The sequence below is a fragment of the Engystomops pustulosus genome, chromosome 2 (assembly GCF_040894005.1).
Source record: "Engystomops pustulosus chromosome 2, aEngPut4.maternal, whole genome shotgun sequence".
Classification (NCBI taxonomy): Eukaryota; Metazoa; Chordata; class Amphibia; order Anura; family Leptodactylidae; genus Engystomops; species Engystomops pustulosus.
In genome coordinates, this window is record NC_092412.1 from 106,937,681 (window position 1) to 106,950,132 (window position 12,452).

Sequence of the window (12,452 nt, forward strand, 5' to 3'; positions counted from 1 at the left end):
CTTACCTACCAAAACCAGCCACTGACGGTACTACTATATGTTAGGGATATCATTCTGTTACTCATCCCTCTTTTTTCTCCATGTATATCCTGCTCTCATCTAGACACACAGATAATGCCTGCTGGGTCAATACCAGGCCACAGGGAACCAGTGAGAAATAATTATTTTTAACGTTCCTTGTTTTGTTTTCCCACATAAAACAGTGCCACACTTGACCATGGTTTGTGCTGGTATTGCAACTCAGCTATAAAGAGATTAGTTGTAATACTAGTGACTACCGATCATCAAGTGTGGCGCTTAGTTGTAATACCAGTGACTACCCATCATCAAGTGTGGCACTCTTTTTTGGACAAAAGCAGCCATGTTATTCAACCACTGAACAATCTCTTTAACCCAGTTTGCCTCCTGTTGGAAAACCAATTTGAAGAAGTCATAAATCTTATAGAGACTTTATAACAAATATATTTTACAATAATAAATGTATAGTTACGTGTACATTATAACTGTGATATAACTGTCACAAGTATGAAGCAGGGACGTGCAGTAGTCATACATGAAAGAGTAAGAAAATCATAGGAAATTATATCTATAGCTGATTCAGTGTTTCTATGAGGCTGCGATCACACGTTGCATTTGAACTGCGTTTTGAAACTGAAACGTGACGGGGAGGGACTTGTCCCAATCACATATGTGTTTCCACATGCAAAGCATGCAGGGGAGGGATTTATCATACACTGGCATATGGTGTGCCGGCGTATGGTGTAAACCCCGCCCCCTGCATGTGCCGGACATATCCAGAGGCTCCAGCCTATTAAAAAAGCCCAAGCCAGATGCACTCCTGGACAATTCTACACCAGGTCATGCCTGTCATAGAATTACGCTATAACCTGGTGGATGATATAGGTAGTACAATCTCAAGTGGAAGGGTGCGGCCCCTTTGCCCCCCTCCCCCTTCACACTTACTAGGGGGGCTCATTCCTGCTCGCATGTGTTTCAATGATTGGGCCAAACTCTTAATCTTGCGCTTGATTTGCATTTCAAAACGGTAGAGAAACCTTTAATCTACCAGATGTCCTTACACAACAAATAGTGATATTAAGGGATTCTATAACATCTTCCAAAATCCTAAAAGCATCTATCCCATCCCCTCTCTACAATTTCCTATTTTGTCCAAAGTATTGTACATTATGCTTATCACAAGCAATATGAGATGCGTTGTTAGAGGGAGGAGGACAATCCAAGTTTGCCCCTCGAAACGAATGGGAAAATTACTTACAAATAGAACCCTCCGCAAAGTAATGGAACAATGAAAATTGTTGGGCTTATAGAGGTATATACTACACACCTGCTCTTGTTCAGGGTCCACAGACAGATGTTGGAGGGAATGTGGCAATAAAGGCACAATTATGCACATCTTCTGGGAATGCCAAACAACAACTCTACTGGAAAGTACTGGAGGATATTATATCCGAACTACCCGACCTTAGCCTTACTTGGGCTGGACATTGGAAATATCCCCACTCATCTCCGTGTCATTATTGCCCATTTACTGCAAACAACAAAATTACTTCTGGCCAGATCTTGGAAGTCCCCTGCTACTCCTACCATCACTGTGCTAATCTCTACCATAAACCACCAATGACCAATTTGGCAAGCTTTGTGCAGCGCTGTGTAATCTGTGTACGCTATAGAAATAAAGAAATTATTATTATTAATGTCTTCTGGGGAAAACAAATGGCAACATTTTCCAGCAGATGCAGACAATACCTCTACAATCAACCCTTATTCCTAAGCATAGAGACGTTATTGGGAACCTGTCACCACATTTGCTGTCAGGGTGCCGCATCGCATAGAGCCGGCACCGGCATGCGCTGCCGGTGATTCTTACAGGTGTGTTGGCTGGCCCTCTCATGAATACAGCCGACTGCTAGGGGACCTGTACGACGATCCGACCTCCTATTTGGTAAGAGGTCGGATCGACTAAAACTAAGTGTGCAAACACAAATTTTAATAAAAATTTAATAAATATAAAGGGGCTGGGGACAGGATTAGGATGACATATTTGGTGGGGGTATTTTCGGGGGTGACAGGTCCTCTTTAAGTCACAGCAGCCTCCATGGACTTCTACTTCTCTCCATCCTACATGGAGGCTGATGTGATTTCATGTGATCACATACATGGTGTACAGTTTGCTATTCTTAGAGGGCTGAAGGACCTGCAATTATGTCACTCTGGTCACATGTCATTAATGTAACACAAGGCACAGTATAAGCAAATTGACACAATATTTCCCATCTTTACATAGAGCTTTATATATGTGTAGATGAATATTAGCATGTCAGAAAAACATTTGCAATTAAGGTACAGGGCCTCAATGGCGGCTAATTTTAGGTGATATGGGGAGGACTTGTAACCCTTTATCAGCAGACATTGTTACTCAGGGTGGTCAAAATCTGCTGACAGGTCCTCTTTAAACTTCACACTATATACCCCTGGTGGTGAATCTGATCCTGCTCCAACTCCCTTCCTTCACCCTTTGTTCTTGTTAACTAAAATTTAATTTTACTTACTACCAATATGTTACCAAAGCAAAACTGTGCAAAGTAATGTAAAAACTGGAGTTATACATTATTCTCTTATTCTGTAACCGTCACTTAGCATGTATCTCAACAATAAAAATATTGAAACAGAATTATATTTCAAAACGCAAATGCAGTGTGTGAATGCAGCCAAAATGTTATCTCTTAGAGTTACCTGGAGAAAAGCTGATTGAGAGGGACCCCTGACAACACGCCCTGCACGCATATTACAGATGAAGTAAATATTATACAGAGATTATTTCAATTTATTAGCATAAGGAAATCTGTTATATATTAGACACTGGGTAATTACTGCCACAAATGGAGAAATGATCCTGCATTTAAGGATTTCAGGGAATTATAGAAACAGCAAAGTACTAATGCAAACCAAGTGATATGAGAATGTACCTAATGGGAGAGAGCCTGAGGTAGAAGACCCCCTATCGTATAACAAGTCTATGGTCAGATATTTAGCAGGTCTCAATGGAGATGCAGAGCCTGTATGGTGGAAGGGGTTTGCAGAATTTAGTTTTAGTGACTGGTGCCGACATATCCTATCAGTATCTATTCAAAGATAAAACAGAAGTGGCTTTGTAAGATGCTAATAAAAGCCATGTTGAAATGATTCAGAAAATGTGTCATCACCTACAACTATTGAGAGCCCCTATCCTCATTCGGGAGGAGATCTTTTCCTTCCCATTATAGTTTTCCTGTTAGCATTCCACACACTGCACAGTCAGCATCCTTCCAGCAGGAGATATCTGACTTGGGACCAAAGCCAAAATCACAGTGGTGGCTGTATCAAACAGTTCTCTGCAGGTGCGCTGGGAGTTCTCATCCCCCTTTTTCACCCAATGAAAGCAATGCAAAGTTTTTGGTTTACAGCCAAAGCTGTACTAGGCTTCTCTTCAGTCTGGGGTGTGTCTTCATGTGTTGCTGCAAGGCAATATTGTCCCCAATATAAGATAGAATTATGACAACTTGTGTATCATCTAGATCAGTGATTTTCAACCTTTTTTGAGCCACGGCACACTTTTTATACTTAGAAAATCCTGGGGCACACCACTAACCAAAATAGCACAAAATGACACTAAAACAGTCATATTATACATATAGTTAATAATATAGATTCTAAATTTTTTACTCACTCAGTGAGTGAGTGTGAAACCTCTTCCTCAACAGTTCTCAGTTTCTCCCTGTTTTTAGTATATGGTGCTGATTATCATGTGGCTCATATACTGCAAAATAAAGGGGTACTATGGCCATGAGGCCAGAGTACAAGTGCCAGCTCATATACTCAGCATATGAGCTGGTACTTGTAGTACTCCAGCCTCATGACTATAGTATTTCTCATTTTACATTGCTGCGCATTGCCGGGAAACAAAACACAGGGGGCACCATAGTTTGGGGAACTTTCCCCGTGGCACACCCGACCATGTGTCACGGCACACTGGTTGAAAATCACTGATCTAGATGATAAAGTCATAAAGAAAACCCATGAAGTATTTGGAACGTCACAAAATTAATAGATAAGATTTCAGCTGTATGCACCACCATCATAGTATTGTATTCCATGTCACAGCAGACAAGACCATCCTGGACCTGGTACATATCTAATAACCAGTACTGGGTGCTGCACCCATGTCACAGTGATCAGCAGAGGAGACCATCCTGGACCTGACACATATCTAATAACTAATACTGGGTGCTGCACCCATGTCACAGTGATCAGCAGACAAGACCATCCCAGGCCTGGCACATATGTAATAACCATTACTGGGTGCTGCACCCATGTCACAGTGATCAGCAGACAAGACCATCCTGGACCTGACACATATCTAATAACTAATACTGGGTGCTGCACCCATGTCACAGTGATCAGCAGACAAGACCATCCTGGACCTGACACATATCTAATAACTAATACTGGGTGCTGCACCCATGTCACAGTGATCAGTAGAGGAGACCATCCGGCACCTGGCACATCTAATAACCAGTACTGGGTGCTGCACCCATGTCACAGTAATTAGCAGAGGACACCATCCTGGACCTGGCACATATGTGATAACCAGTAATGGGTGCTGCACCCACTGGACAAGGCTGTAGATTTCGGTACAGGGCAGCAGTCTACGAGAGATGTCCCTCCTTATACGGTGGGAGCCCAGCTCCATGTGTCTGCACCTTGCTCTGCGATGACAGGTGTAAAGCCGCGGAGCAGACACGTGACACATGGATATCGGGGTACACAAGGACGGGGGTAAATACCTGGCTGTGCTGTGGCTGCCCCGGGCCTCCTCTCTGTCACTGTCACGTGTTACAGAAAGGGGCGTCGTTTCATTGACATGTGACCTTCTACCCTGCCATTGGAAGCAGCCACGTGATACCCTCTGTGGCACAGCTTCGGCCATCTTTAGTGTGGGCAATATATTCGGTCTGACATATTCTTTGTGTGTCAGTACACACACGCACTGAGCCTCTATGTGCGGTTCCTTGCTGTGCACACGGGACACGGGGCTTTGTTGTTTGACATCATGAACCTACTAACCATGGAAAGACACAGCTAGTGGCGTCAGTTCCGGCTGGCCGCAGGGGCTTGTGGGTAGTTTTCATGATGGCAGTTGATGGAGGTAGATCAGTGCCAGGGGGCCAGGAGGGTGACTTTCTCCTGCATCCAGAGCTGCTATCCAGAGACTTCCTGCTGCTGTCCCTGGAGCAGGTGAGAGGACTGGTCCGTGCTATGGGCAGCATGTGCCAGGCTGCAGCCATTCTGTCTATTACCAGCCACACTTACTATTACCATAACAGCCTTATGGCTCATCACTGGATACACTAATTTGGGTGTTGCAAGTTTTTGTTCTTAAAGGGATTGTCCAGGGGATATCTTAAAATGAAAACATTGCAACACCAGGCATCCCCCTGGACAACCCATTTAAGCATCTGCAGTAATATATAATTTTTTAAAATTGTTTTGCACAATTCAAAAAAGCGATTACATTTTTACTGTAATATATTACTGAGCCAGTAATAGTCATATGCTATAAGGGCATTTGTTTATTGCATAAATTAACATTTTATTTTAACTCACCGGGTGAGTGAAATTGGTGCTTGAATGTCCTGGTGAATTTTTGCAGTTCTGTTTAGTTTTTACATATCATAACAATTTTTTATTTTATGTTTTTCTAATGTCATATGAGACTTTAAATTGATAGAATAATTTTATTAATAACAGCTTGCTTTAATAGAATCGGCATACAAATAACTATAAATGTGAAAAAATATCATTTTTTTCCCCATGAAAAATTAACCATTTTATAAACCTCAATCTTTATATATTATAAATGTGTACATATGCACCTCAGAGGCAGGGGGTGCATATACTTTTGCAAAGTGTTTTCTGCAGCTCCTCCTGCTTTCAGTTGGCAGGGCTGGAGGGTGGCGCCCCTTAAACGCTCTGAAACTGTGGCACCTAAAAACACAATTCTGGTGTCCAATTAAAGAGAAGAATCGGAGTAGAAGAGAAACGGAGATCCATTGTTACATTCGGGTATTAAAATCTGTAATTAAAAATTACATTTTTTAATTTCATCTTCAGTTCTGTTTCACATAGAAATACAATCTTTATATGATATGAAACCTTTAATATGACAACAGAATTTTGTTTCTAGGTGCAACAGTTCAGGAGATGTGATCATTTTCATTGGGTCACTGTCATTACATGTACAGTAAGCCGGGGTATCTGCAGGTAGCATGTGCAAACAGGACCTAAGCAGCCACAAGGCAGTTTGATGGATTAATATGGCAGTCTGAGTTTTTCTTTTTTTTTTTTTTGCAATATTTTACAAAATGTCAAAGTCCTTTCCTTTTGCAAGTGAGATTTTATATCCCAATGTTAATATGCCCATAATGTGGTCACATGATGGTAAAGGAGGCTTACAGTATTGTTCTCGCACAACAGAATAGTGAAGGGATAAGACATCATGAATGACTAGGGCAGTGGTGGCGAACCTATGGCACGGGTGCCAGACGCGGCACTCAGAGCCCTTTCTGTGGGCACCCGGGCCATCGCCCCAGCACACCAGACATGACTCAAAGAATCTTCCTGTGGTTGAAAAGATGCTGCTTTCAGCCATATTTTGATACTTACTTCGCTACTTGGGACTGTAGGAAGAAGGAGAATGAGTAGACAGTGCTGAATTATCTTTGGAGGACCTCCTGCTGGCCCCACGATTCTCTGTGTACAGAGGGACACTGGAAAGAAGCTAAAATGATGACAATTTTCCATCTTTCTATTGTGTTGCTGTCCTCAGGAGGCCAATATGATTGAAAGTTGTTGAAGAACAGAGAGCAATAATTACTGCTTTAATTTTTGGTTGGCACCTCGCGATAAATAAGGGGGGTTTGGGTTGCAGTTTGGGCACTCAGTCGCTAAGAGGTTCGCCATCACTGGACTAGGGCAACTTGATTTCCTCAAATTATTATTTCCATAGAGAAAAGGTTCATGGAGCTTTATTGTACTGAAGTTAACATCGAATGTATTTTATTCCAGAAAAACATCATAGTGAAGGATACTGTGAATGATAAAGAGAAGTTAACTGAGATCTTTGTCCAGCATGCTATGCCTCTTCCCCAAAGAACGTTACCGAAAAGCCGATGGGGTAAGATGATGGAAAGTAGGAGGGAAGTAAAGAAACCCGAAGAGCCCCACACGAAGAGGTATGCACTGTGTCAGTAGACACAAAGAATTTTTGAAGAATTATCAGGGTATAGCGTTTACTTTTTCAACATTGGACTCAAGCGAAGCCCTGTTGTCTTAGTAGTTCTAGATATCTTGTTGGTCTTATAACTTTTGTGACTTTGTCCGGCCAATATATTTTTTTTTAATATATAGAAAAAGCTCAGATTGGTGTAAAAATGTTGCCTGGTTCCCTTGCTGACCTCTGCTTCTTAATCACTTTTGACACAAATCGCAAACTTGAAAGGGAACATGGAAATACACTAAGTTCCAAATTATTATGTAAATTATATTTATCTCTGATTTTCATAAATGGTCAATGCAAATGACAGTATAATGTCAGTATAATCATTGTCATCACCCTTTAGAGTATAAATACAATTTTATTGAACAGACCTCCCAATGATAACAGTATAGTCTTTAAAATGTAAAAAAAAACTCATCAAAATGCACAGTTCCAAATTATTATGCAGTGTTTTAAGACATTTTATAGGTTGAATTGAAAATGATTACCGTATTTTCCGGGCCATTAGGCGCACCGGAATATAAGGCGCATTAGTCCGATGCGCCTTATATATGTAATAATTCCATATATAAGGCGCATCGGACTATAAGGCGCGGGGTCCGGGGGCGTGTCGGAGGGGCGGAGCGGAGACGGGACGCGACGCGGAGAAGAGACGCGACGCGACCCGAAGACGAGACGCGGGGAAGGTGAGGGGGAGATGGAGGAGGGCAGCGGACCATACTTACATAGGTCCCCGCTACCGGAGACAGCAGATCTCCAGCGGGAACTGCAGACCATGCGTCAGAAGTTGTTCGTGCCGCGTGGTCTGCAGTTCCCGCTGGAGATCTGCTGTCTCCGGTCTCCGGGACCTATGTAAGTATGGTCCGCTGCCCAGCGCCATACATAGGGCGCACCGGACTATAAGGCGCACTTTTGATTTCCAAGGAAATCCAAGGCTTTTAAGTGCGCCTTATAGTCCGGAAAATACGGTATTTGTTGAATCTGCAGAATTAGAAGGTCATCTGTACTGAAATCAAAAGCTATTTCAATCCAAAACGTCCTAACAGTCCAATTAACATGTAACATAGGACCCTTCTTTGATATCACCTTCACCATTCTTGCAGCCATTGAACTTGTGAGTTTTTGTAGAGTTTCTGCTTAAATTTGCATGGTATCCAGCTAATATTTTCTTTTTTTAAAAAACTATTTAATCTAGTTTTATTAGTATCAACTAGACAGCCACTTTAATTCTCGCTGTCGTTATATGTATGTGTTTCTTTTTTTTTTGTCTTTTGTTACTGTACTAACATGGTAGAATAATGCATCCTTAAAAAAGGGATTTTAAAGGACATCTAGCACCAGGATCAAGGATTGTAAACCAAGCTCCTCTTTTATCTTCTTATGCCCTAGTTTTCAAGAAAAAAAGGATTTAAAAATTGTGCAAATGAACCCGAGGGGCTCCAGGCTCCTTTAACCCTGGAGCCCCTCAGACTCATTTGCATAATTTTGAAAAGATTTTTTTTTTTTTTTTTTTAAAAAGGGCATAAGAAGCTGGAAAAAGAGCAGATCCTGTTAGAGGGAGGACACACTAGTATGTCAGTGTGCTTGGTTTACAATCCTTAATCCTGGTGGTAGATATCCTGTAAGTAAGTTTACATAGACATTCTACCGGTTAAACAGTGTTTATTTTGCAGGTCTGAAAATATCAGAAAACGCCCCCTTATAGTGTTTGATGGGACTTCCACGAGCACAAGTATAAAGGTGAAAAAGACAGAAAACGGAGATGAAGCTCAACGGCTCCATCAAACAGGCACAGACAAAAGCAGCACACCAGTAAGATCGTCAGACGTACCTACCAGTCCAGTGTCCCACCATTGTAGCTCACCCACCAGCAAGGAAACAAAGGTCCCCACTGGAAACCATGAACATTCAGCTTCACGACTTGGGACCAATACAGCGTCAGTGAAAGTAAAAACACAGTCAGCCATCAATGCTGTCAAAATCAAAAGGGCAGCTCCAAAGGAGGACACGGATGTGATGGTACGTATTGTGCAGGAATAGGGTAGCTGCATTATATATCACTTAGATGGCTTGTTTTTGGCTTTAGTGGAATAAATGTTTTAAGTTCTGGGATACATCTTTTGGGATCCTCTTGGTATGTGAATCTCTCTTGAGCATTTGTAAAGGAATTTTACCACCGTAGCCGTGTATATAAGATGCATATCGATGTCTGTACATTGATGACATTTTAGACATACCTCTGCATTATTATCCGCATTATTATTTCTGCACTGTTAACCTTGCTGCACCTTCATCTCTCCTTCCACAAAAAACCTGTACAGTGTATTGTACGGTGTACAGAGCTGTGTGAGGGCTTATTTTCAGCGTAACAAAATTTACTTCTCAGTGATGTCATGTACTGGGAAGCTGGGAAAAATTTTCAAATGTGGTTAAATTGGCGAAAAAACGGATTTGCGTCACTTTCTTGTGGGCTTAGTTTTTATTACTTTTACTGTGCGCTCCAAATAATACGTCTATTATATTCTTTGGTTTGGTATGATCACGAATTTATCAAAACTATATAGATTTTATTATAGTTTTAATTTTTGAAAATGTATTAAAACACGTGTACAAAAAAAAAATTTTGGTTCACCAAGTTCCTGCATTGCTTTATCAGTTTGTGGCCACACAGGTATGTTAATGCTCTTATTTACCCCTTACACCAGTATTATTATTAGTTTAGTATACATTTTACATTTTTCCCTTTAAGCTAAAAACCACTGTTAAATCTTTTACTTTTATGCAAACTAAGAATTTAATTTCTCCTGCAGAACGATGGGAAACCTACAGAAGCAAAGAAGAAGATCCAACATGTTACATGGCCTTGAGTTTACATGAAAGAAAATATGACTGACTTGAGGATAAATCATCCTATCAATTGATTATAGAATGGTGCAAAGATGTACAGACATTGCCAACACTTTTCTACCAGACAAGGACGTGTTAATGGTGCATGAGATTGTTCACATTTTTTCTTCCGCAAAACAGAAGCTACCACCCTCTTTATACAGATCACACCTTCATACATTCAGTTACTAATTTATTGCCGAGGACTCTCGTACTGATGGAAGGGGGAAGCCAAAACTGTCCTACAAGTCCTAGTAGTGTTGTTTCTTAGATTTATTAATAGACATGATGGTATTATTATTTTTATAATATTAAAATATTTGGATTGCAGTGGCATTTGTATTTCTTGTGATGCCTCTGTGAGGACACTGGATTCTAACTACATGGACAGAATTATACACTTAGCCATTCAGTGCAGAATTATTCTGGATTCTTTGGGAAGAGAGTTTTGTCTAAGAATTCTGATGAGTAATAAGTGGGTACAGTAAATATAAAGGCTTTTAAAGTCCTAATGATGTGTCGACAAAGTTTTTATATTTTCCAGGTTACCAGAAATACGAGAATGGAATAGAATGACAAATTACAAAAAGGCAAACAAAGATGATTTATTTTGCGTGTCACTGACTGAAACAAAAGAAACATAAAAAGGGTTAAATTGATAATAAACTTTTCCAACCTGTCTCTAACTGAAGGGGTTGAAAATGATCTTTATTGTGTTAACATAACAAGGGGATTGAATTTTGAGCATTTTCTTTCCTGGTCAAACCCTTTAAGAAGTTGTAGTTGCTGGGAGCCCCTGGCAGGATGACTCTTGATGGTCTGTGACCCGCCGCTGTCTTGCTGGCTTCCAGGGAATCGAGGGGATGTCATTCACTGCCCACTCCATCCACTGGAAGCGGGCATGACACGAGACGTCACAAAGTCATTACAAGGAATTTCTCCAGCAGTCCAGATGACCGGATAAAAACTTTATTTAGATGTGTTTAAAATTAGATGCACATCCAAGGGTGTGACAACAGACCTCATTTCGAGCCAAGTCAAGTAGCTCTTCATCATGGCCTGATGGTCTCTTCGGTCTGATGACGGCAATGAAAACATTATCTCATCTTAGGAAAAAATGAGACCATACGGTACACAGGTCTGTACGCTGTATTATGAAAACGTTTTATTGGTGTTTGAACATGGCGAAATGAAGATTTGTTTTGTACAAAAGGTTTTAATCTTTTAAAAATTTATTCAAACGTATTAATACCTGTATAAATTTTATTCCGTGATTGTAACAGGAATATAGAGGAGGTGTCACCTGGAACAAGTGCCAATTGGTTATTTTACCAATTTCACCAGGTTTGGAATTTTTTTTTTTAACCAATTTCCAGTACACATCATGGAATATTAAATACCATCACTGGTAGGTAAAATTTGTTACACCAAAAACAAACCCTCATACAGCTCAGTACATGGAAAAATAGTGTGGATTTTTTAAGGTTTTGAGCCAAAACTAATTGCTACAAGAGTTACATAACTGGAAATTGTTTAAGCTCTAGGCTTAAAGGGAACCTTTCACGAGAGATTGGCCTGTTGTCAAGCAGCTGGGCAGCTTCTAGATGATATTTCTTTCAGGGCCCAGTGTGGTGGCATCATCCAGAAAATCAACTTTGAAGTAAGATGTAAAATGGTTGCATAAAGTCAAGGAGGTGGAGGGTTTAACACTGAAGTCAAGCTTTTCTTTCCTTAGAACGCCCTCTACACTGTAATTGATGGTCCTGCATCCAGGGACATCTTTGATCAGATCTCCTGAAGTCTGGAGCATTGTGTGAATCTCATGGGAGGAGGCGTTCTGAGGCAGGGAGTGCCTGACTTTATACATCTAACTTTAGAGTAGATTTTCTGGATGATGCCATTAAGCTGGGCCATGATAGAAACATGATCTAGAAGCTGGTTAACTGCATGACAACATGCTGGTAGTGGTTTATTAGGCCAATTTCTGATGACAGGTTTCCTTTAAAGACCTGTCACCAGATTTTGAGTAGCAATGCCTGCTGATAAAGGTTTACAAGTCTTCCCCATATCACCTAAAATTAGCTGCCAGTGGGGCACTGTACCTTAATAACAGAAGTTTTTCTGATTTGCAAATTAGCTTTGTGACTCATGTCTGGTGTATGTGACTCTTCTCTGTCTCAGGCTAGCAGTGAACCACGCCCCATTATTCTGACTGACAGCTCTGTGTCTC

General features: G+C 40.9%; 2 protein-coding genes across 4 annotated transcripts in view; one reads left to right on the forward strand and one right to left on the reverse strand.

Annotated features, from left to right (window-relative positions):
• The window catches only part of TGFBRAP1 (transforming growth factor beta receptor associated protein 1), a 29,760-nt gene extending 24,764 nt beyond the window's left edge, over positions 1-4,996 (reverse strand). Inside the window, exon 1 of one of the 3 annotated variants that reach the window (XM_072135889.1) lies at positions 4,845-4,996. The gene's annotated coding sequence lies outside the window, so the exon portion shown is untranslated. The other 2 variants (XM_072135890.1, XM_072135891.1) reach the window with 2 other exon arrangements.
• Positions 4,981-10,913, forward strand: C2H2orf49 (chromosome 2 C2orf49 homolog). The gene is made up of 4 exons (XM_072135893.1): positions 4,981-5,295; positions 7,126-7,292; positions 9,010-9,355; positions 10,147-10,913. The coding sequence occupies exons 1-4, from the start codon at positions 5,188-5,190 to the stop codon at positions 10,201-10,203; spliced, it is 678 nt and encodes a 225-aa protein (XP_071991994.1). The 5' UTR covers positions 4,981-5,187; the 3' UTR covers positions 10,204-10,913.
• The last annotated feature ends 1,539 nt before the right edge of the window (positions 10,914-12,452 follow it).